Below are 24,397 nucleotides of genomic sequence, written 5' to 3'. Positions count from 1 at the left end.
AGCATAAAGTAATGCTTGGAATATCCTTCTTGAAATTCTATTACTGAGCGGGATCCTGGGATCTGACACACCCTGGAGTGTCCGCAATGGCATCTTGATGGTGGAATGACAACCCCTTGGGATCCAGCTGGCATTGTCACCTTCCTTTTCTTCTAGGCATTTGAATAATCTGGGAACACGGATCTGTGCAATGGTATGGGGACAATGGATTGATTCTGTACTGTTCCAAGTATTGTTGTTTAAATGCTATTTATGTAATTTTAAATGCTGCAACCCCCCCCCCTTGAGATCATCCATGATGAAGGGGGGGGGGAAGTAAGCTACTAGAAAGAGATTCCACAAGCCCATGCATTAGTGTACAATATTTATTACTTTCCCATAATTTGTGGTCAATTCCTTTGATGAGACAGATTTCATTCTGAAATGAACTTACATTTGCAAGGAAATAAAAAGGCAATGAGCTTAAACATTACAGTAATATTTTGCTGATGCACACTCTTAAAGGACATGCACATTTCATAATCTGAAGACTCTGAACAAAGTTCTCTTTATATGGGTTCATAACCACCTTCTGAGCAAAGAAGGGTGAACTACTGCATTAGCAGCCCTTTTACAAAAAGACAAAAAAAACCCACAAAAAACCACCAACTAAATATATTAATATCTCAGCTTGTTTCCTTCTAATTTTGATTAGCCATATAGTACACAATTAAGGAAAATATACAGCCAAAATGGTACAACAGTGCCTTCCTGACAACAGAAGAAACAGAAAAGACAGTATAAAAATTGCATTTGAAAAGCCCACCGCACTGATTCAAAGTGCCTTCAAAGTCAATAGGAATACGGCACACATTTTCCCCATTTAACCAAACTCCATCAGTAGTCCGTTAGAGATAGCCTCGTTCTCTTCATTGGTTAAAAAAAACAAAAACAAAACCCTGCAATCTCTCTCCTATTATCTTTTAGGCCTATCAATGTCGTCGATAGCTGCTAACAGTTTTTGTCGTGCTTTTTTGTTGATGTGGGTCCCCAGACAAACGTTCACCAGATTAGTCAACTGCTTGGCAGAATACTCCTGGGCAAAGAAAGCAAATCACATTTTAGTTTCAAGCAAGCGGAATGACACTGCCAAGAAAATAAGAAACGTATTGCTAAAAGAAAAAGAAAAGGAAGAAAATGCACCACGGCAGAACCTGTCACTTTCTGAAGAAATATTCAAAGCCACACATGTGGCTATTATTTGTGGTTGTGAAGCTTAGAAGAGTGTTTTGCAACAAGTACGGCAGATTATCACGGGGAAATGCTTACAGTTTTAGTCAAGCGTTGGATGGGATGCAGTTCTGTGAATATTTAAACATCTCAAGGCACTTAAAATTTATTTTCCATTCTTCGGGGAAAAATATGCGAAACTGGCTAAGACTGAAAACAACAATGAAAGCAGATACTAAGAAAACAACACTGTTTCGGCAAATCTGTTTTTAGTGCTTCTGCTCACAGTTCCAATTTAGCTTTACCTAAAAGGATTTGAGGGGGGAAATTCAGCAATATTGTACCTGATCAAAAGATGAACACATTTCTTAAATAGTGTATTAAGAAGGATAATTGTTAACTCTTACAAAAACACAGAAATGTGCCAGGGCACAGCTGCCTGTTTAAACAGAGCTCTCTCTTGCTTTAGACACTGCCAGAACATTTGAGTGATTATTTAACAGAGGTAAAGCTTTTAACATTTCTCTTGGGTAAGGGAGAAGGGTGGAAATGCTCTCAAAGTGGGTTTACGCTCATCCAAGAAAAGTAAATGTCTAGCCAGATTGAGAGCAATCCAGGATTACTGACTCAGTGCAACATTTGCAAGTTTTAAAAAATAATAATAAAAAAAATGCAACCATGCACCATTCCAACCAATGTATGGTGAGAATAACTAGGATTCTAACTTTACTGTTTAGAGGCTGCAATAGTCTCAGAATGAGGAGTGTACAAAAATAGCACTTTTTTAAAAGGCTCACATTTAGCAGAGCTATATAAGTTCCAACGCAGACTATTTGGATGGATAAAGAAAAGAGGCTGAAACAAGATTTGTGGAAGAAGTCGCTGGGAGCTAGGTAGGGAGTTATTATCCAATGTTAAAAGAAAATAATCTGCCAAGACATTTTTCCCCCTTTTACTCTGGATGATTAATTGGTGACCTTTGGTGGGTTTGCGCACTGTGTGCCTCAGATGTCTCGTTGAGTGAGAAAAGTTAAGCACAGCTCTGACACATCCAATTCACTTTGTTTCCAGGTTTCCTTTGGTGCAAGCATATGGATTCCTTCCCAGCCTATTACCAGCCAGAATCTCTTACGAGCTCACAGCTATTGTGCTACAATTATAGCGCATCATCAATAGAGCATAACATGATTGGGGCTCATTTATGTCTACTTAGGACATACCTGCCTTGGACAACCTAGCATATAGATATGGAAGCGATTGTTCCAGTTTTTGAACATTCTTTCAGAAGCTGGACGTCCAACAGGGATTCCGCAGCTTCCGATTGGCTGCAGGAGCTTCCTGCAGCCAATCAGAAGCCGTGGTTTGGAAGTCAAACATTTAGGAAGTCGAATAGACTTCCAGAAAAGATTCTGTTCAACTTCCAAGGTAGGACTGCATTAGCGCACCCAAAGAACTTAACAGCCGTGGCCTCGTGCATATTGTTTAGATCTGATAAATCCTAAACCTACAAGTAACAGAAGAGAGATTGCTTTTTATGGAAGGTACTTGGAGAACGTTTTAGTCCCTTAATTTATTCAGTACTGCATTTACATACCACCCATGTAATTAAGTTCCCAGGGCAGTTTATGAATCTACAGGCTTACAGTGATCTATTCTAACTTTCATGATTTAAAATGAATTGATTTAATAGTTTAATATCTATAAGCTTTCATGTGTATAGTAAAACAAGGTATAAAAATAGTTATAGGATAAATAACCAGAAAATGAGAAAGCAGTTGTTTTTCTGACTGATGTATTATTCTCATTGCTTTCTTATACAACAACGCCAAAGTTATGGGTCAATTCCTTAATGATGCAACCAACCGCAGAAATAATCAAGAACTGTTCCTAATGGGCCTTCTAAACTTAGTATATTAAGCAGAAAGGAAGCAGTACAGGGAACAGACTGTTACAGAACAGAAAAGCACCAATCAAAAAGAAAGGGAAAAACACAGAAGCCAGGATAGGGGGTGGGGGGAGAGAAACACACCTCCATTATGCTAGGAAAATAGCTTCTTGAAATGAGCCCAACCCATTTCAGTTGTCAGACCCTTCTTTAGGGACTCATATCAGCCTGAGGGCTTATACCCTTCCTTGAAAGATTTAAACCCTATTTGGAAATCTTCCCTCTCATGTGATTACAAACACTGGCAAGAAAGTGCTGGGAAGTCCATCTGTCCCCAAGCACATTTTTTCTAAACCAGGGATCCCCATATGATTTCCAACATTCACTGTTGTAAATAGTAGAGGCTCCTAGCTCCAATCAAATGCCTTTCAGCTCTCAATATGGGGCCTGTAATGCGTCTGAGGAGGGTGGGACTTGCCAGTGTGCCCCCCTATTCTCCCTCATGTGATTATAATGACATGAGGGAAATAAGCCTAGTGCTTATTCTCTCTTTTTTTTTCTTTCTTTCTCTCTCTCTCTCTCTCTCACACATGGGCCTTTTTATCATGGGGCAAGTGACTTCAGACCAAGTGGATGGGGAGGAGAGCAAGTTTATCGCTTTCCTTGCCAGCCACCTGTGCTTAAATTACATGGACTACACTGTTGCCTCAAGGATATTCCCCACAATTCCCACCCAATGAGAGGAACTAAAAATCCATGCCTTACCCGGTGCTCCTTGATCCAGCGTTCCATGTCATTTTCAGTCAAATAATAAGCCTTGATGTAGGTTTCAACAAATTCCTTATCCGGAATAGGTCTAATATCCGTGAGTTTCTCCAGCTTCATTAAAAATTGCTGAAAGTCCAGTTGCATCAAGGCACGCCCCTCGTTGCTACACTTTTTGACATTTGCGTAACTAAGACAGACAAGCAACAGATAAGTGTGCAGTCGTGGTTGCGCGGTAACTACTCTGACGTCCTCATCTTTGTGGGCAAATTGCCACAGAATGCAGTTATCAAGATATCAAGCTGCTATTGGAGACTGATATATTTACAGAGGACTAAAGGGACAACTCTCACTTCACTTGTGAATACTCTTCTCTTGCCTTTCAAGACGGCAATTGGTTTGGAAAATGAATGGTCTGAATTTGACTCTAGGGAACAAGTATGGGGTGCACCTAAACAGTGAAAGGTGATATTAATACTTCTGTAGTGATAAATTAGAGGGATGCGGGTGGCGCTGTGGGTTAAAGCACAGAGCCTAGGACTTGCCGATCAGAAGGTTGGTGGTTCGAATCCCCGCGACGGGGTGAGCTCCTGTTGCTCGGTCCCGGCTCCTGCCAACCTAGCAGTTCAAAGTCCAAGTAGATAAATAGGTACCGCTTCGGCGGGAACGTAAACGGTGTTTCCGTGCGCTGCTCTGGTTCACCAGAAGCGGCTTAGTTATGCTTGCCACATGACCCGGAAGCTGTACGCCAGCTCCCTCGGCCAATAAAGTGAGATGAGCACCGCAATCCCAGACTCGGCCACGACTGGACCTAATGGTCAGGGGTCCCTTTACCTTTACCTTTAGTGATAAATTCTCTTGGTTAAATTGATGTTGGAAGGGCTGTAGCTTAGTGGGAGAGCATCTGCCTTGCTTGCAGACATTCCCAGGTGAACCCCTGGCATCTCCAGGTAGGGCTGGGAATGGTGATGTCAGAAACCCTGGAGAGCCACTGCTGGACTGAGCTAGATGGGCCAATTGTTTGATTACTATGTCCCTAAGAACCTTGAGGTGCCGTAGCAGCCGTTCTGACCCGGTAATGAAGTGAGCAAGGAAAAGTTTCCCCTAATAATTAATATTGTTACACATGCACAGTGGCTCTGTGCTCAAGCTCAGTTCAAGGATTCTATTCCTCATGGATCCTATGCAAGGCAGCTCATGGTCACATGTGGTGTGATCACTGCAGAACTTGAGATATAACCTGGAGACGATCTTCCTGAGGAATGGGGACCCTTGGCCCTCCAGATGTTGTTGGACTTCAACTCTCTTCATCCTTGACCACTGGCTATGCTGGCTGGATCTGATGAGAGTTAGAGATCCACAACACATAGGAGGCCTGCAGACTCCCTATCCTTGATCCAACTCAAGGCTAAAGCAGGGTCCACACAGTCCAAGCATCTCTGATTAATTAGCGCACATCATCCAAATTTTAAGGTTTTACAGGAAAAGAGCAGGGTTGAACCATGTGCTACAAGGCAGGGAGGGGGACCCACACAAAAAATTAGAAAAGGTGTCATAACCCACTTACCCTTCTACAATAGTTCTATTAGCTAGTCGTATACAATGCTCCCAAAGAATATTTGACACTGGCAATGGAATACGAACTCTCTTAGAAACCTCATTCAGCTGCCTGTTAAACTGTTCAAATTCCTAATAAAACATAAAGGGAATATTAGTCAGTGGTGGCAATACATACAAAACACACCTATCTAGACATGAAAGCTCATTTATATAGAGGGAGGAAAGGGAGGCACAAATCACAATGATACAAAATAGAGAGAAAATGGATTATACTTCATGTCATTTATGGTTATTATGAGGGTTGCCACAAAACTCCCCTATCATCTAAAATTCTGTAGCTGAATTAGATATGCTTTTGGAACACGGAGAATGTTCATAGAATGTTCATATGGCATGAATTGTGTTCACGCTGCTACTTTATCCTTGGTCAGCCCATTGGTCCAGCTAGGTCTGCTCTGATTGGCAGGCTTTGCAGGGTCTCAGATAGCAGGCGAGTCATTCATGACACCTGATACTTTAACTGGTGATGCCAGGGATTGAACCTGGAGCTTTCTGCATGGAGGCTTACCTAACTCAACCTAGGCTAGTATGTGCTGATGCTTCTAGTGCACTCCAGGGCATGCCACCACTTTTCATACTGTAGCTTCCATAGTTTTGGAGCAATTAAATAGTCCAGCTGGGTGTGTGGCAAGAACCTGGTTCACACTGTACTATTCTGCACATATGTGGGAGTATCCTAGACCACACAGCTCATGGGATCTACGGCTCCAATGATACTTCACAAACATGGATATGGAGTATCCAGCCCAGTAAACTCAACTTATTACTGAATCAGAATTGGCAGGATTTGTCCATCCCTAAAGAATACAAATATAAACTCATAAAATGCACTAAATGCAACACACACTAAACATATTTTTATTATAGTCAGCCTGCATGAAGTGTGAGTTACTAAGGAAAAAAGTTAGTCTCAGTTAAGGATTAAAATAGGGAAGAATTAGTATGGAATAGTAGCCTACAAATGGAATTCATAAAAATATATAATTTGGTGATCGGATAAAATTAATTCACATATCCCCAAGTCTGTTATTCTTGTCCAGGAAATGTAAGGACAACAGAAGACAAAGGCTACCATCCTATGCACACTCACTTGGCAGTAAAGTGGGACTTACTTCTGCTTATGATTGTACTAGTGAAGGACTAACGCTTACAGGTAAGTCTGGGAACACTGATAGTCTTTAACAGATAGACATAAAACTCATAATGGAAACGAAAAGAGGGAAGGTAATTGCAGACGATTACTCCTCAAGGTCAATCTGACCAGATTCTGGCACCACCAACAATTAATTAAATTAAGCTTGGCTTTCCTTCTATATTTGTGGTCTCTTGTGACAGGCTTTTCATATTTCCAGCTAAGAGAGTCCCATAATGCTCTTTGTTAATGATATATCCCAACTCATGAACCAAATTGAACTCCAGCAGGTCTCCTACTCTCACTGCTGGCATGCTACCCACAAGTCTTCAGCTTTAATAATGGGAAAACAAATATTTTTAGCTCTAGAAACGCCAACAAAAAATTGGTTAGAGCAAAACATCCAGCTGAGACTGTGTTGCACGGGATATATAAGAAGGCACCAACAGAAATGATTTCTGTCTTTGTTAGGTCATTAAAATGCAATGCAAGAAAAGAGATACTCACCTTTAAAAGAGAATCTACATAAATGTTGTGTTGTGACATGATTTCTTTCACATCCCATTTCACATTTGCCATTAGCAGCAGCATCTGTTCGTAATCAATTGCTTTAGCAGCTACAATCCAGTATATAGGCTTACGGAGTTCACTGGCTGTTGAAACCGTCTGGAACACAAGGAGAATCTGGTGTAATTAACAGCGTTTTCTTCCTATGGTACAGGAAAACTTCAGATAAACTGCACAACACATCACTGTGTCATGCAGGCGATACAGCCATTCAGGAGAAAGCAATGAATTCCACCCTTAACAAATAAAAACAGTGGATGTGTGCAGAATCCTGACCTGCGAATAGAACTGCTGAAGAAAAGGTTTCTTGGCTGGAGGCATTACAGCATCAAGATGAGACTGGAGGAACTCAAACTGCTCAGCTAAAAACACTCTGAGAAACAAAAGAGAAAAATCCATTGTGACCTCGGTACAAATATTAGAAAAAGTTGTATTGCCTCCGGAAGATAATACAAGCGCCTTTTGGACCAGATCCCTGTCTACATCGTATCCTGCAGATGCAACTCCCAATATTTTTTGTGATGACTTCTAGCTTTAACGGCTTTAAAAGGGAATTAGTCAAATTCATGAAGCATAAGCCGACCAGTGGCTATTAGTCATGATGGCCATATGAACACCCCCCCACCCAGCTTCAGTGATAATATGCTTCCAAATAGTAGTAATTGCTAGGGAACAACAGCAAGAGAGGCCTTCTGCGTCCTGCACACCACTATCTCTTAAGGACCTGGTTTGCCCCTGACGCAAAGAGGATGCTAGACTAGGGAGGCCTAAGCTAGGGGGCTCAATTTTTTTAGCTCTTGCTCACTAATTTTACGAACCACATATCTCTGTAAGAAATGTCACAATGGCGCCAACGCTTTGTCTCTGTTACAAAGTGTTAACAAATTATTTCTGAATTAAAATGCTCTGTTTGCTATGAGCACGAACACAGACAAAAATGTAAACAACAGAACATGGTGAAACAAAGCAGTTGGCAACGCAACCAGGCAACTGAATATAGCTGGAGAAGTTCAGGCGAGTATGTTGTCTGATATGGAGTGGCTCTCAGGAGACTGCAGTCCAGCGCTACCCAGTGGGCCAAAAGAGTTGATCTAATATTGATCTTAAAAACAAGATACATTTTTAAGTCAAAAGGATGCAGAAAAGCTGGGAATGCATCCATTTTAAGCATTGCCACAGACAGAGAAATATGGGATTCAGGATATATTAGTATAGTCTGAACCATAAATTCCTTGTTTAACCCCAAGCAATTTATGCTGTTATCATGCACAAAGCGTCATAGACAATGGCAGAAAGCTAATACCACGAAGACCCCACTTGAAGTGGTTCAACAATCGGAGGATGAATCTAAAAACTAATCTGCAAGTGTCCATCGTAATAATTAGAAAGAAACACGGTTTGACAGTCAACGCACAAGGATTCTGTGGCGACCACTCTCTCTGCCAAGCCATATAAAGTGCTGCCTGATGTCAAGACGACAAGGTGGCTGAGATGGGGGGTTGGAACCTTTTCCTTTCTTTCTTCAACAGCAGTCAGCGTTCCAGCAGCATCAGAGGAGACCTCCTGCAGGGGGTATGGGGGAGAGAGGGAGGGAGGGAGGGAGGAAGGAAAGCAAGGAAGACAGGCATCAGAGATATTGAAACATGATGAACACAGCCTAAGGTATTCAGGCAATGGAAACTGGCACGTCTCGTTTCTATCTAGCTGAAACACAGGGTCCTCTGGGGACTAAACCACGCTATTGCTGAAATTTAAGAATCCAGGAGGCAGATAATCTGACCACAAGAACCCACACACTTCAATGGGCTTCTAAAGGCCGGGAAGCCTGAGATTTGAGAAGCATAATTAATAAGACAGCTCTTCGTCCTCAAGGGTAGCAAAATTAATGTGTTCATTCAGGAACTTTATACTACTCACCTTCAAACCTGCAGCTGTTTTGTGGATAATCAAGGAATCCATTTACTAAGTTATGATTTTGTTAAATCTCACAAACACTGCATATATAGACAAACATTTGGGGTTTTGGGGGGTGTTTTTTTAAAAGCAATGGCCTTCTGGCTTTGTTCAGCAGGGAAGTCTGTTTCTGATGAAGCCTCGCCTTCATGTTATTCAAATGACTACCTAGAAGAGAAACCTGACTGGAATACATTCATCCCTCACAGCGGAAGAGATTCATCATGTACTAGAATTCTCCGTGGGTTTCTCATTGCTCCAAGCAAATAAAATGCACAAAGTTTTAGAAAAGAATCAATTACTATAAGTAAGTTATATGAAACCACCAAGATTAGAGGGAAGAGAAACATGGGCAACAAATAAATAATGCTCTCTCGCGGTATTTGCAACAGGGATATATAACCCAAAAATTAATCTGAATGATTTACAGCATAGTAAGTTTTGATAAAGTCATTTTCTGTCCACATCCACAATAAAATGGAAACCTAGATCATATTTAAAGCTCCAAGAGGGACTATTTTCTAGATACACTACTGGATAGCAGGTGTCAAGCAGATACATATTTCAACCACTATTTTGATTATACAGAATGACTGAGGCTGGGATTCAAATGGCTGTTTAAAGTTACAATTGCCTGCACTAGCTCAATGGGTTTCTTTTTTAAAACAAACAAACAAACAAACAACGACGTTTTCTTTGGACAGCTCATTCTTTGGACTATACTTCAAACTCCCATTGAATTTCTACAGTGAAATACATCGATGAATGGAGGATATAGCCGCTCAGTGCTTTTTTTCTAAAATAATGTTTATGGGTACTCTCACTTTGACTCAAGAAAACCACCATTTTATAGTTCAAATCGGGAAAAATAAATACAGTAAATGGACAAAAGTACAAAGATTCACAAAATGTTTAGGTGTATGCGTACCCCTGTGTCCCCCGTCCCCCCCAGAAAAAAGCATTGTAGCCGCTACTTATTTGTGTGGTCACCTGTGAGTTATTTCACTTTGTCATGAGTGAGAATGTGATCAGAGTTTCACCAAGTGGCCAATCTACTAACCACATTTCAAAAACAGGGATAAAGTGCCAGCGTCATTTGGGGACCCTACAGGGAGAGGCAGAGTGATTGTAAAAATGGAAGAAGTGAGATCTTATTCCCAATGCTGCCTGTGGATGGCATAGTTCTAACAGCTGAATACTAGTGCCACTAAGAAAGCAATGGTATATGCTAGTGCAAAACTTAAGACACCAAGTACTAAAACACAGGGATACCCTCTAGCATCAATGAAGTGAAATCTTGCAAACCAAGCAAAACTCTGCAGATTTGCAACAACAATAAATGGACCCGAAGATCTAAATGTTTTTAATGTCCAGACTTTTCTTCAGTCATAAAATACCGTATTTTTCGCTCTATAACACGCACCCGACCATAACACGCATGTAGTTTTTAGAGAAGGAAAATCCGTAGGCATGCCACCCGTAGGCATTTCCTCCATAACACGCACAGACATTTCCCCTTACTTTCTAGGAGGAAAAAAGTGAGTGTTATGGTGCAAAAAATACGGTATGTGCGCCTTCTCTTAACAGCCGCACTTTGTCAAAGTATTTATATAACAGCAAGCACCTCATCAAATGCATTGCTGCGCTGTCTCCCTGCACATTAAAAAGATGGAAAGCTGTGCCCTATAAAAACAACATTAAAGAATAAGACATCAAGAGTTTGCAAGGAGAATAACAAACAAACAAGGTGTTTGGGTCAAAGGGGTTGTTACTGTGGAGAAGCGGGCCACGCAGTTTGAGCTCAAAGACAACACTGTCTATTCCACATCAGTAAACTTTTAAGCCAGAAACTTATTTATATATTAAAAGTGAAATGTGGTTCATGAGTGAAACACCTTTCGAGTGAGCAGCAAATCAAAGCACAGTAATTTTTTGACTGCTAATGCATAACAAAGGCATTTAAAAAGAAAAATTGAAAATCCATTATGAAACAAAGAAATAGAAGATTGAAATTCTTTTAAAAAACCAATTTCTTTGATATGATTCTCCATGACCAGAATTACAATTTTGACCTTCAATCTATTGGCTGCTTCAAATTACACTGAGGAACAAGTGTGTGATGACTGGAATAATGTAGTAAAACTAAAATTTAAAGTGGGCCGTTTTTAAAGGTAAAGGTAAAGGTACCCCTGCCCGTACGGGCCAGTCGTGTCCGACTCTAGGGTTGTGTGCTCATCTCACTCTAGAGGCCGGGGGCCAGCGCTGTCCGCAGACACTTCCGGGTCACATGGCCAGCGTGACGAAGCTGCTCTGGCGAGCCTGCACCAGCGCAGCACACGGAAACGCCGTTTACCTTCCCACTATAAAGCGGTACCTATTTATCTACTTGCACTTAAGGGTGCTTTCGAACTGCTAGGTGGGCAGGAGCTGGGACCGAAAGACGGGAGCTCACCCCGCCGCGGGGATTCGAACCGCCGACCATGCGATCGGCAAGTCCTAGGCACTGAGGTTTTACCCACAGCGCCACCCGCGTCCCTTTTTACTAGTGGTGAATTTAGATGCTGCAAGTGGGACTGTTCCAAATGGCAGTGTGGGCTACTTTCTTACTCCCCACCCCTCACAACAGAGACTGTAGCATGTGCTTGGATTGTGGAAAAGAATTGGCATGTTAGTCTTTCCTACCAACTTCACCCAACTCCTCTCAATTTGCATTGCAGGGCCGTCTCGAGTGTCCCACTGTTGTATATAACCTTCTTTTGTTAATATTTGATTTCACTAAGGTATCTTTCATTAGAAACCCAAAAGGATTCTTGAGACACCTCCAATTTTCCCTGCTTGACCCACCTATCTCAGGAACCTAGGAAGCTGCCTTACAGCTCTCTATTTAGTTGATATACTGAGGGGAAGTGGCTCTTCAGAATTTCATGAAGGGTTGCTTCCCAGTCCTATCTGGGATTGACCCTAGGACCTTCTGCATAAAAAAGATGTTCTACCACTAAGTCTATGGCCCTTCTCCTTCCTTCCCGGGAGACAAATGAAAGATAATATAAGAAATGTAATTAACATAATTGAATATTTGTCCAGCGGGAAGGATAAACAAGCGATGTTGATTTTTGTGGATGCTGAGAAGGCCTTTGATAACATTTATTGGGAATTTATGCTAAAGAATTTAGAATATATGGATGTGGGTCAATCTTTCTTAAGTGGTATAAAGGCAATATACTCAGAACAGAGAGCAAAATTAATTGTGAATAACGTTATAACAGAAGATATTGCCATAATGAAAGGTACAAGACAAGGATGTCCGTTATCTCCGCTGTTATTCATCTCGGTCCTGGAGGTTTTCCTAAGAACTATAAGAAACAACGAAAATATAAAAGGAGTAACTGTGGGTGGCAATCAATACAAGGTTAAAGCCTTTGCCGATGACTTGGTTATAACTATTGAAGATCCTATACAGAGTGTTAAAGAGGTGTTAGAAGAAATTGAATACTTTGGTCAGGTGTCAGGTTTTAAACTAAATAGGAAAAAAACCAAAATAATGGTTAAAAACTTAGATCAAGAAGTTATAGAAGAAATACAGCAACAAACAGAAATGAATGTGGTAAAAAAAGTAAAGTACTTAGGAATCACGTTAACTCCTAGAAATATTGACTTGTTTCAAAATAATTATGTACCGGTCTGGAATAAGATTAAACGTGACTTAGATGTATGGGCAAGAATGAGATTATCGTTCTGGGGAAGAATTGCAACGATAAAAATGAGCGTGCTACCGAAAATGTTGTTTTTGTTCCAGACGATACCAATAATTAAAGGAGTGACTATATTTAAAGAATGGCAAAGAACAATGTCAAAATATATCTGGCAGGGCAAAAAGCCAAGAATTAAATTTAAGATATTAACAGATGCAAAAGAAAGAGGAGGCTTTGCCCTGCCAGACTTGAAGTTATATTATGAGGCTTCGTGTCTTTGCTGGTTGAAAGAATGGATAAAATTGGAGAATACGGAATTGTTGGATTTAGAGGGATATGACAACAGATTTGGGTGGCACGCTTATCTATGGTGTGATAAAAACAGAATACACAAAGGTTTTGAAAGTCATATTTTTAGAGGAACGTTAATTGAAGTATGGAACAGGTATAAAAACCTATTAGAGCCGAAAACACCAATGTGGTTATCCCCACTGGAGATAATGAGTACGAAAAAAGTCAATATGACAGGAGATTGGATTACATATGAAAATTTAATAACTAAAGAAGGTGATAAATGGAATCTGAAACCATATGAAGAGGTTAAAGAAAAGGTGTATGATTGGTTGCATTATTTTCAATTGAATGCAATGTTTAAAAAAGAGATGCGGGAGAAAGGTTATTCAGGAAAAAAATCAAGGTTTCAGCAAGAAATTTTGAATAGTGATGTAAAAGTATTGTCAAAAATGTATAAACTATTACTCGAATGGCATACAAAGGATGAGGAAGTTAAAACGGTAATGATACAATGGGCTAAAGATTTTGGTTATAATATACAATTTGAGGACTGGATAAGGTTATGGAAAGAGGGAATGAAATTCACCGCATGTACTACGATAAAAGAAAATGTGATGAAAATGTTATATAGATGGTATATAACTCCAGTGAAACTAGGAAAGATGTTTAAAGTTAGTAATAAATGTTGGAAATGTCAAGAGAAAGAAGGAACATTTTATCACATGTGGTGGGAATGTAAGAAAGTGAAAAGCTTCTGGGAAATGATTTATAACGAGATGAAAAAAATGTTGAGATATACGTTTGTAAAGAAACCAGAAGCACTGTTACTAGGCATACTAGGTAACGATGTTGAAAAGAAAGATGTGAAGCTATTTAGATATGCAGTTGTAGCTGCCAGAATTTTGATAGCCCAAAAATGGAAACAGGAAGAAATGCCAACGAGAGAGGAATGGAGAATGAAATTGATGGAATACGCAGAAATGGACAAATTAACATGTAAAATTCGAGACCAACGCGATCAGAGATTCACCGAGGACTGGAACAAATTTACAGAGTATATCAAAACTGTGTGTGATCAGGAAATAACGCTTGTTGGATTTCAGGAAGCTTTGTGAAGAGAATAGTAAGGAATGTCGCTTAAATGAAAAGATAAAATAAGGATTGTTAAAGTGCAACATAAATTTAAGGAATGTGAAAAGTTGTGAAAAATATGGAAATTGTCAGATAGGCTGACGGAAGTCTATAAGATGTATAAGTTAAATTGGATGTTAAATTGTAATTGGATTGGTTATTGTAAATTTGAATAAAAATGAATTATAAAAAAAAAAATAAGTCTATGGCCCTTCTCCTAAATTCTGAAACTTTGTATCAGAATGAGCAGCTCAATCTTGCTGTTGTCAGCATCTGTCTGTCTCGAGAGACAATGGAGGGCGCCTCCAGAGGTGAAGTCAAACCGCTGTGTTAGCAGCACCAAAGTGACCTTCTGAGGGTGCAAGCGTGGGCAGTGTGCACGGAGGTCCTCTTGGCCTCACTGATGTGGTCCAAAGGAAGCAGAGCAATATGTTGGGCACCTGCTTGGCTGCAGGAGTTACCAGAAGGAGGTGTACAAGGCACCACCCAACCACCTTAGGGACTCTTCTCCAGATTTGAGTAGGGTTTACCCCTGAGCCTTTTCTTCTCCTGAAGATATCCCACAACCATTCTGTCTCTGGGGATTGGCCACAATTCAGTGGAGAATTCTCAGCTACTAAGATGACTTCAAGGTCTGCCCAGGTTCTTCGAGATGCTAGAGTACAACAGGTAATGTTCAATTATTTTCCGGGAAGGTTCTCTTGGGCTGCACTGATAGGAAAGCCAAACATCTCCCTGCCCTCTCTGCAGGGCCCTTCCTTGCATCAAGGGCTGCTCTGAATGGGGTTCTGCTACCCAGAGAAATGCCAACTTTGCAGCTCCTGTCCTAATTCACTGTTGGTGGGCAGAATGCAGGCACTACATCAGTTGAAGAGGCCCCATGCAGCGCAGAATGCCATTCAAGCCACCCATGGCAGCAGGGGAGTCTATGAATAAAGAAGAGGTTGCATAGCATTCATGAAGACAGGGCTTTCAATCTAACTATACAAGGATTGTGATGGAAAACAAACTTTCCAAAGGTCTGCTTTGCTTGGGGTACAGCAGTTTTGCAATTTTAAAGCCATAGATGTGTCAAGAAGACAGTGGCAAATAAACTACATTAAATCAGAGCACCCAACTGTTTGTGGATATTTTCACCAGGCTTGAAAAGCCCCCCCGCTCTCAGTATTTTTTATGGCTGTATTGAAATGAGGCAAAAGTATCCATCTATTGGGATTGAGGTTAATGGCTCTGTTTGTCTTCAGTGACATCAGCACGTAGCCGGATCTCACTGGCTATGTAGTGTCATGAAATCGTCCTATTTATGATGTTGAGATTAGGATTGCCCATGTGACTAACAGAAGGTGATGGCAATATGGTGTGTGGATGGGAGGAGTTGCTAGAATAGCAGCAGAGCAATGGGAGTGAAAAATATGGGGTGGGGGGGGAGAGGAGATTAACATCCACAGAATTTAGGATTCTTTCAAGAAGTATATTGGTCCTCTGAAAGCAAGCTTTTGACCCCCCCAAAAAAAAACTGAAAGAGGAGAACATTCAGTGCAGTCCAAGCAACAGTGCTCCAAAGTGACAAATTGATTTGATATAGAGTAAGAAAAGAACAAAGGCAGGCTTCTAGCATCCAGAGACATAAAATTCCTGAACAAACATAACCCATTGACCCAATATGTTGAGGACATATACAGACTGCCTGACATGACATTTTGCTTCTTTAGGGTATCATTCCAAGCCTTTCATTATACAGCTAGCATTTGTGCCTTTAAAAAACACAAAAAAATGAGGTGGGGGAGATTTTCTGTCTCAAGTGTTTCCCACTTTCAAAAGAGTGACATTTCCTTCTTTCATTTTCTCCTTCATTGAGCAGGAAAACAAGAAGGACCTTTGAGCAACTGTCAGGTTTACAGGTGCCATTCAGGTTGAAAAAGCATCAAGTCTCAGCAGCTTTTGTACTGTATCACTCCTTGTAATGAGAAAGGAGGTAGACAGATCATTGACTGGTACGTTACAAAGGCTTTTGGAGTATGTAATTTTCACCACTGGCCACAGGAACAAACTTGATGAAGAGCTCCTTTTCACGTTTAGCAGTATTTGTACTACACACACACACACACACACACACACACACACACACAATCTAGGAATATGATGCCATCTTTCTTTAACATACATTGTGAAACAAATGGTAAAATCCAAGAAGTCTGGAACTAACCATTCACAAAAAATAAAACCTAACAGTGGAGGCCCAGACAGATTACTGGACTCACCTGAGATAGAAATTGTTAACCTACTCAACCATACTGAAAATAACTGAGATGCAAGTTGTGCCAACTACTGGTCTCACAAACTGGATTCCAAGTACAGTGGTGCCCCGCAAGACGAATGCCTCGCAAGACGGAAAACTTGCTAGACGAAAGAGTTTTCCGTTTTGGAGGTGCTTCGCAAAACGAATCTCCTATGGGCTTGCTTCGCAAGACGAAAATGTCTTGCGAGACAAGGTTAAAGCACATAAAAGTTTTAAAAACCATATTGTCAGAAAAGCACTATTAAATGTCTGGGTCAGATATAAAGATTTGCTGGAAAACAAAACTCCAAGGTGGCTGTCGCCAATGGAAGCTAAGGCAGTTAAAAAGTTAAATATGGAGTCGAAGTGGCCAAGATATTGGGAAATTCTGGAAAAGGAAGGGGACAAACTGAGATTGCAGAGTTTTGAGAAATTAAAAGGGAAGGTGAGAGATTGGTTGCACTATCACCAAATAAATGAAGTGTTTAAATTGGACAGTAAAATTGGCTTCCAGGTGGAAAAATCAAAATTGGAGACTGAATTGTTAGAATCCAGTACTAAGAATTTGTCAAAAATGTACAATTTGCTGCTGAAATGGAATACACAAGATGAAACGGTTAAATCAACTATGATTAAATGGGCTCAGGACATTGGTCATAATATTTTGTTTGCTGATTGGGAAAAGTTGTGGACCACCGGGATGAAATTCACGGCATGTAATGCCTTAAGAGAAAATATTATGAAAATGATCTATAGGTGGTACATAACCCCAGTCAAGCTTGCAAAGATTTACCATTTGCCTGATAATAAATGTTGGAAATGTAAAGAAAAGGAAGGCACATTTTTTCACCTTTGGTGGACGTGCCCGAAGATTAAGGCATTCTGGGAAATGATCTATAATGAACTTAAAAAGGTATTTAAATATACCTTCCCTAAGAAACCAGAGGCCTTTCTCTTGGGTATTGTCGGCCAAGGGGTGTTAAAGACGGATATAACTTTCTTTATGTATGCTACAACAGCAGCTAGAATACTCATTGCAAAGTACTGGAAGACACAGGATCTACCCACACTGGAAGAATGGCAGATGAAGGTGATTGACTACATGGGCTTGGCAGAAATGACGAGCAGAATCCGAAACCAGGGAAGAGAAGCAGCGGAAGAAGAATGGAAAAAGTTCAAGGACTATCTAAAGAAATATTACAAAATTAATGAAAGTTAGAATGATGTTGGACTGGAAAGTAAATGGTTACTATTAGCAATGGTTAAGACAAGGAGAATAAGGAAGATTAGCTTAAATTTAAAGTAAAATAAGGGAAGATTTGCTGAGTAAAGGATTAGAATCTGGAATACAGAAAAGGGAGGCATGAGGAAGTCGGGGAAGAAAGGTATAAGAAATTAAGATATGAAATGGTACTTGTTTTTTGTTTTGTTTCTGTTTTTGTTTGTTTATGTATTTGTTGTTTTTATGTTATGTTTGTGTGGTTATAAAAACTGTTTAATAAAAAATATTTTTAAAAAAAGAAGAAGAAAATGTCTTGCGAGTTCCTGCGGGGTTTTTCCCCTCCCCCCCCTTTTTCTAAGCCGCTAAGCCGCTTATCCGCTAAGCCGCTAAAAGCCGCTAATAGCGCTAATCCGCTAATCCGCCAATGGGCTTGCTTCGCAAGACGAAAAAACCGCTAGACGAAGAGACTCGCAGAACGGATTCTTTTCGTCTTGCGAGGCACCACTGTATATATATCCACTCCCAGTTTAGGTTACTCAAGTTGTGTGTCCATATCCTACATTTCCCAGGGTTCTTTTTTAAGGTAGCAGGCCTCTACTCTACACTGAATTACACAGATGGAAGTTAATATGAAAGATTCCTTCTAATAAGTTTGGGTTCAAGAGCTTGAGACAAGCTTCTGTAAGTTAACCAGCCTCATATAACCAACATGTTTAATTAATGCATGAAGGAAGGGGTTGTGCCATAGAGTAAGCTGTGCTGCCAGGCTTAGCTCACCTTAAGAGAGACTAGGTAAGCAAGACCTTGTTCCCCTTCATTCTACCTGAGAAGCTGAATGTGTGAGGAGATCTGAGATGGCTGCTCCAGTTCAGGACCACATGGCTCTTACAAGCCACTCTTGAGTTCCTACATCAATAATTTAGTGATTTAAAATCTCTGCTGGGGTTCTCACCAAAGAGCACTTGTCTCAAACATGGATTCTGGAATTCTCCTTTTATACCTAATTTTTATCTTGCAACCAACATAGCATTTTTATTAATTAGTAGTGAGGGCAGCAGCTAGTTTTCTGCTGGAGCTTCCACAGCGAGTCAGACTTCACACACACACCCCTTGCACCATTTTTGCAGGGATCATCTTTAAACTCCTATCCTAATGTTTCTTGTAACGAAGTGTTTCTAAATTACAACAACCACTACTTTCCTTTTGTATCTCCCAGTGGTAAAGCCCAGGAGAAATATTCAGCAACTTCTATGGAGTAAGAATTCATAATGTAGGCTTTCTCTAACTTATACCAGAGAATGAAGTAACCTCTTTAAGGTTACATGAGAACTGAGAATTCTTTTAAGGTTCCTGGAAGTCAAAGAAAATTCTACCTTAATAAATCCATAAGGGTCATATTCAACTGGTACATAAACTAGCCATAAAAAAAAAAGATTAAAGCTCATTGCTGTGGAAACAAGCTGTTTTAAATGTGCATACTGTCAGTATTTCATACCACAACCTTACAAACAAACAAACAACAGCTTAACAGCCAGAGCAAAAAGGTAACAGAAATTTGTGGAAAGTTAACGAATCTTGATAATTAAACAAGCACATCAGGAAAATACAAAGAACTCAAGCTTCTTAATTTAAATATATATATTTTTAAAAAATTGTCCAGTTGCACCTTAGAGACCAACTAAGTTTGTTCTTGGTATGAGCTTTCGTGTGCATACACACTTCTTCAGATACCTGAAGAAGAATTATACAGTATCTGAAGAAGTGTGAATGCACACAAAAGCTCATACCAAGAACAAACTTAGTTGGTCTCTAAGGTGCTACTGGACAATACATACATACATACACACACACACACACACACACACACACACACTGTGTCAGACCAACACAGCTACCTACCTGAATTCTTAATTTAAGAATGCTTCTTTGAGCATTAATGAGTAGCAAATCTTCTGAAACTTCACTCAGAAGTCAGTCCCCAAAAGTTCAAAGGTACATACTAGCAGCTAAGTATTAGTCAATGAAACAATAACACAAAGTTTTCATTAGTCCACTTCCTGTTTTGCCAAGTAGATGACAAAAGATATACATTACTCTTCAACAATTCTTCCCGCTAAATAGGAAATGGAGACTGCTACTTTTCTAAAGTCTAATTATATTCAGCCTCGAAAATCTAAAAATTTACATCTGCCTCCTCAAAGGAGTTATCTGCATGCACTTCAGTGCAGAGCCATCAAAATATACAAGCACAAGTACAGGAACTAATATCTCACCCTTCATGGTGATGGATGATGTTAATTAAAGCTTTATTTACTAACCAATGTTTCCCCTGGGCAAGAGCAATTTTGCAAAACCAAATGTGCCCTTTTTCTACTATCAGTCCTAAAAGTTGTCTTTCAGTTTAATGTAAAACAATTGATGAGAAAGAAAGAAAAAAGATATGGTTTCATAAGGACTCCACTGAGAACAATATGGCCCGAGTTTGAAGACACAACTGGGAATAGCAAGAGCTTTTTACCTATATACTGACTAGTGTCCAATTTAACACACAAAAGAAACCTGATGGGTAAAATAAAGGCCACATAATCAGTCTCGGTTCAAATTCTCCCATTGCCATTGCAACGTATGACAGTACCTGAAACCAAGTCAAACTGTTAGATAGTCTAGTACAGTACTGTTTACTCTAACTAGAAACAGTTCTAAAAGGCAATGGCGGCTGGTGTTCACTGACACTGGTGGGGTGGAAAGCAGGGAGGTCAACAGTAGGTGGCACCAGAGCCAAATGACTGGCGGAGCTGACTAACTCTAGCTTTGCCTTCTCCCTCTTGAGTTCTACAAAGGCAACACTGAACTGAGCACTAAGGAGGAAGAAGCTAACTGCCAGTCCCACCCCGTAGAGTGGTTGTAATAAGAAGGCAGGTAGGCAGAGGCTGCTTGAGGGCAGACTGCAGTTGGCAGGGCAGCACCCTACTGGCTCTAATGCTGTTTCAAAAGTCTCAAGCAGAAGTCCTTCCTGGCTCTGCTTCATAAAGGGAAAGGCCATTAGCAGAGCATCTGTCCTGAACACAGAAGGTCCCAGGTTCAAACCCCAGCGTCTCTAGGTATGGGTGGGAGAGACCCTTGTCCAAAATGCTGGAGAGCCGCAACCAGCCAACGTGGGCAACACTGAGCCGGCTTGGCAAATGGTCTGACTCAGTATAGAGGAAACAAAAATTTTCTTTTCTTCCAGTAGCACCTTAAAGACCAACTAAGTTAGTTCTTGGTATGAGCTTTCGTGTGCATGCACACTTCTTCAGATTCAGATACAGTTTTGACTATGGCAGACCAACACGGCTACCTATCTGTAACTGTGTCAGTATAGAGGAGCTTTCAATTATCTTTATAAACCCAAGATATTGAAACTAGGAGGAGCACAACACCGTGCCTTTCTTTTGAGCACCAAAGTACTTGCAGATAGACTAACCCATCAAGCGTTCTACTATATGCTAAAATCAATAAAACTGACCATGATTAAAATGAAATTTAAAACATAATGAAAAATTCAAATCAGTCATGATGGCTACATATGCTAATCAATTAAGCTCAATCATTAAAATAATTAGTTTGTGGGGAACACATTTGGTACAAACACCACCACCATGTAAGTTATAAACACAATTTATTCTTAGTATCTCAGTCACAGCATCTTGTGGTGTTTAACTCAAATACTGAGACAGAACAGGCAACCAGATTTTTTCAATGGATCGACATATAATGGGCAAAATAAATAAAGTAATTAGTAGTATATTTGATTTGGCTGCAACAACAACAATAAACATTTTCACTCCTACATTGGAATACCAGTAGTCATCCCTTCAAGATACAGTGGTACCTCTGGTTACAAACTTAATTCGTTCCGGAGGTCCGTACTTAACCTGAAACTGTTCTTAACCTGAAGCACCACTTTAGCTAATGAGGCCTCCTGCTGCTGCCGTGCCACTGGAGCCCGATTTCTGTTCTCATCCTGAAGGAAAGTTATTAACCTGAAGCACTATTTCTGGGTTAGTGGAGTCTGTAACCTGAAGCGTATGTAACCTGAAGTGTATGTAACCCAAGGTACCACTGTACCCGAGGTACCACTGTATCTACTATGGTCTTACTTAAAATCCATAAAAGGCCTACACAAGGAAGGTCAGTATTTGAAGGTAATGTGCCCTGATGTGATCTTTCTTAAACTTGCAACATCACCACAAGAAATACATGCTATTCATAGCCATAACTATGTTTGTGGACATCACTGCCAGAAACCCATTCCGTCAGGTCACAACAATGAATGGCCTAACACCAAAAACCCTTCAACAGTTACAATTGCCAGTTTATTTTGACATCTCTGTGCCCAGCACTCCACCCTTCATTTTCCATCCGGCATAGCTTGGAAGGATGTTACCATCCATTTAACTTATTTTCAACTCTGGTTGCGATAGATGGCAACCCAAGTTTAGCTCCGAGAACAGCAGATATGTCCTACTTTCCTCCCTCAAAAGTTCACCCTGCAAGATTTCCAAATGCGATTTTGGCCATTTCTCCAGAGCTTGGCCTCATGGAATAACTGAACTAAGACAAAATCTTCAACACAATGATCTCCAGTTGTCATTCTTTGCTAAGTGTTTTTTTGGAAACTGACAAACTGGTGTTTAAACAGTTGCTGTTGTTTTTAGGAGAACCAATTGTACAATATAAAACTCAAATATCTAAATGACTGGGCTTGATACATTACTTGATCATCAAGCCGCCATTTACATTTCTGGAATCTGCTACCAAAAAACATCGGCTGCTCCTTCTGACTCGGAAACTTCACCTAGTTCAAAATGTAGCAGCCATATTACTGATGCAACTAATGGTTGCCGGTTAGTTTCCAGGTCAATTTCCAGGTGCTCATTTTGGGGTTCAAACTCTAAATAATTTAGCCCCCCAATATCTGAAAATACCACCTCCTTCCCTTCAGACCCCCTGGGGAGAAGGACTCTTGGTAGTTCTACTGCCCCTAGTAGTTCAAGGTGATGGTTTCCCAGGAGGGGGAACTCTCTGTGGTAGCCCAAAAGCTGTGAAATTCGCTCCCCAGAGATGCTTCTGATGCCTCTATTAAATGTCCCTAGCCTCTGACACCTGAGATACATATTTTTCAGATCCACCCTATCTTTGTGACTATAATTTGTTTTAAATAGTTTCAGTGTTGTAGTTTTAAATTGCTATAACCTGTCCTGGGACCTCATGGTGAAATGTAAGAAATTAAAACTGAAATAAAAAACTGAAGTCTTTCTCCAATGTGGGAGAGGGAAGAAGATATTCAGATGAACAGTTTAAGAGGTGAAGTGACGCCAGAGGCGGTTTAATTACCTATTTTCCACTTTTTTAGAAGGTGCATTAAAAGAATTAGGCACCCTTATCATTATCTGTATTTAGAATTAAATTCTCAATCCTTTTCCTGCGAACAGATGACCTTAGAGTTATCTTAATTTATAAAGAGTATGCCAGACTCCCTTAAATCTAAATGTAACAGGGTCCAAAATTGCTTTTGTTTGATGCAACTCATTACTTTTTTGCCACTGACAAAATTGATCAAGAATTTGCCTAACTTAAAAGCAAAATTAGAGTTATTAAAGTTAATGGAGCAATTCACAGTCAACACTGAGCAGGAAGCCATCCAAAATACAGTTGGTCAAAAAGGTAATAGCTAGACGTCATTGCCAATGCAAGATTTCTCAGAAAATGAAGGAATAGAAAGAATAAAGGATCACGGCATTTTACATGCACAAATCTTTCCTAGAGAGCTGTAAAGTGTCAGTGGTAACTTTCTGGTTTTAAAAAAATCTGCTACAGAGAACAGCCTAGAATATACTAAGGTAAAGGTAAAGGGACCCCTGACCATTAGGTCCAGTCGCAGACGACTCTGGGGTTGCGGCACTCATCTCACTTTATTGGCCGAGGGAGCCGGCGTACAGCTTCCGGGTCATGTGGCCAGCATGACTAAGCCGCTTCTGGCGAACCAGAGCAGCGCACGGAAATGCCATTTACCTTCCCGCCGGAGTGATACCTATTGATCTACTTGCACTTTGACGTGCTTTCGAACTGCTAGGTTGGCAGGAGCAGGGACCGAGCAACGGGAGCTCACCCCGTCGCGGGGATTTGAACTGCCGACCTTCTGATCAGCAAGTCCTAGGCTCTGTGGTTTAACCCACAGCACCACCCGTGTCCCTAGAATCTACTAGGAAAACTTAGAAATGCCATAGTCAAGCATTCAGTGACCCAATTCTAACTTGACGCTATGCCAAACCATGGCTTAGGTTGAACAAGCAGACTGCTGGAGCAAAGCTCCCCCAGTCCTGTTGGAGCTCTGCTACTCTGAGCTAGCACTACACCCAGACCCAGACTTGTGCTTTGTTTCGCTCCAAACAAAAACCACAAGCCAATAAACCAAAGATGATTTTTAGTTTACCACTCAAAGTTTATCTGAAGCAAACAAGCCACGAGCTGCCTGGCTATAGATGCAACATTAAGCCAAGTCATGGCTTAGTCATAGATGCTGTGGTGGCAGCAGGACCAAGGAACCTGCATATGTGATTGGCCCTCCCTAAGCCATGGTTTGGCTTACCATTATGTGCAAATGGGG

The 24,397-nt window shown here is 40.6% G+C and overlaps 1 protein-coding gene across 2 annotated transcripts in view; it reads right to left on the bottom strand.

Annotated features, from left to right (window-relative positions):
• Window positions 1-351: 351 nt before the first annotated feature.
• The window catches only part of VPS50 (VPS50 subunit of EARP/GARPII complex), an 85,119-nt gene continuing 61,073 nt past the window's right edge, over window positions 352-24,397 (bottom strand). Inside the window, exons 23-28 of one of the 2 annotated variants that reach the window (XM_053409607.1) lie at window positions 8,593-8,741; window positions 7,455-7,551; window positions 7,119-7,277; window positions 5,427-5,548; window positions 3,860-4,049; window positions 352-1,075 (exon numbers count right to left, since the gene is read on the bottom strand). In XM_053409607.1, coding sequence (XP_053265582.1) covers window positions 956-1,075; window positions 3,860-4,049; window positions 5,427-5,548; window positions 7,119-7,277; window positions 7,455-7,551; window positions 8,593-8,741 — 837 coding nt within the window. In that variant the 3' untranslated portion in view covers window positions 352-955. Of the gene's footprint in view, window positions 1,076-3,859; window positions 4,050-5,426; window positions 5,549-7,118; window positions 7,322-7,454; window positions 7,552-8,592; window positions 8,742-24,397 lie in introns of those variants that run through there. The other variant, XM_053409608.1, reaches the window with a different exon arrangement.

The sequence above is a fragment of the Podarcis raffonei genome, chromosome 12 (genome assembly GCF_027172205.1).
Source record: "Podarcis raffonei isolate rPodRaf1 chromosome 12, rPodRaf1.pri, whole genome shotgun sequence".
In the NCBI taxonomy this organism is placed as follows: Eukaryota; Metazoa; Chordata; class Lepidosauria; order Squamata; family Lacertidae; genus Podarcis; species Podarcis raffonei.
This window is presented reverse-complemented; position numbering and strand designations above follow the sequence as displayed.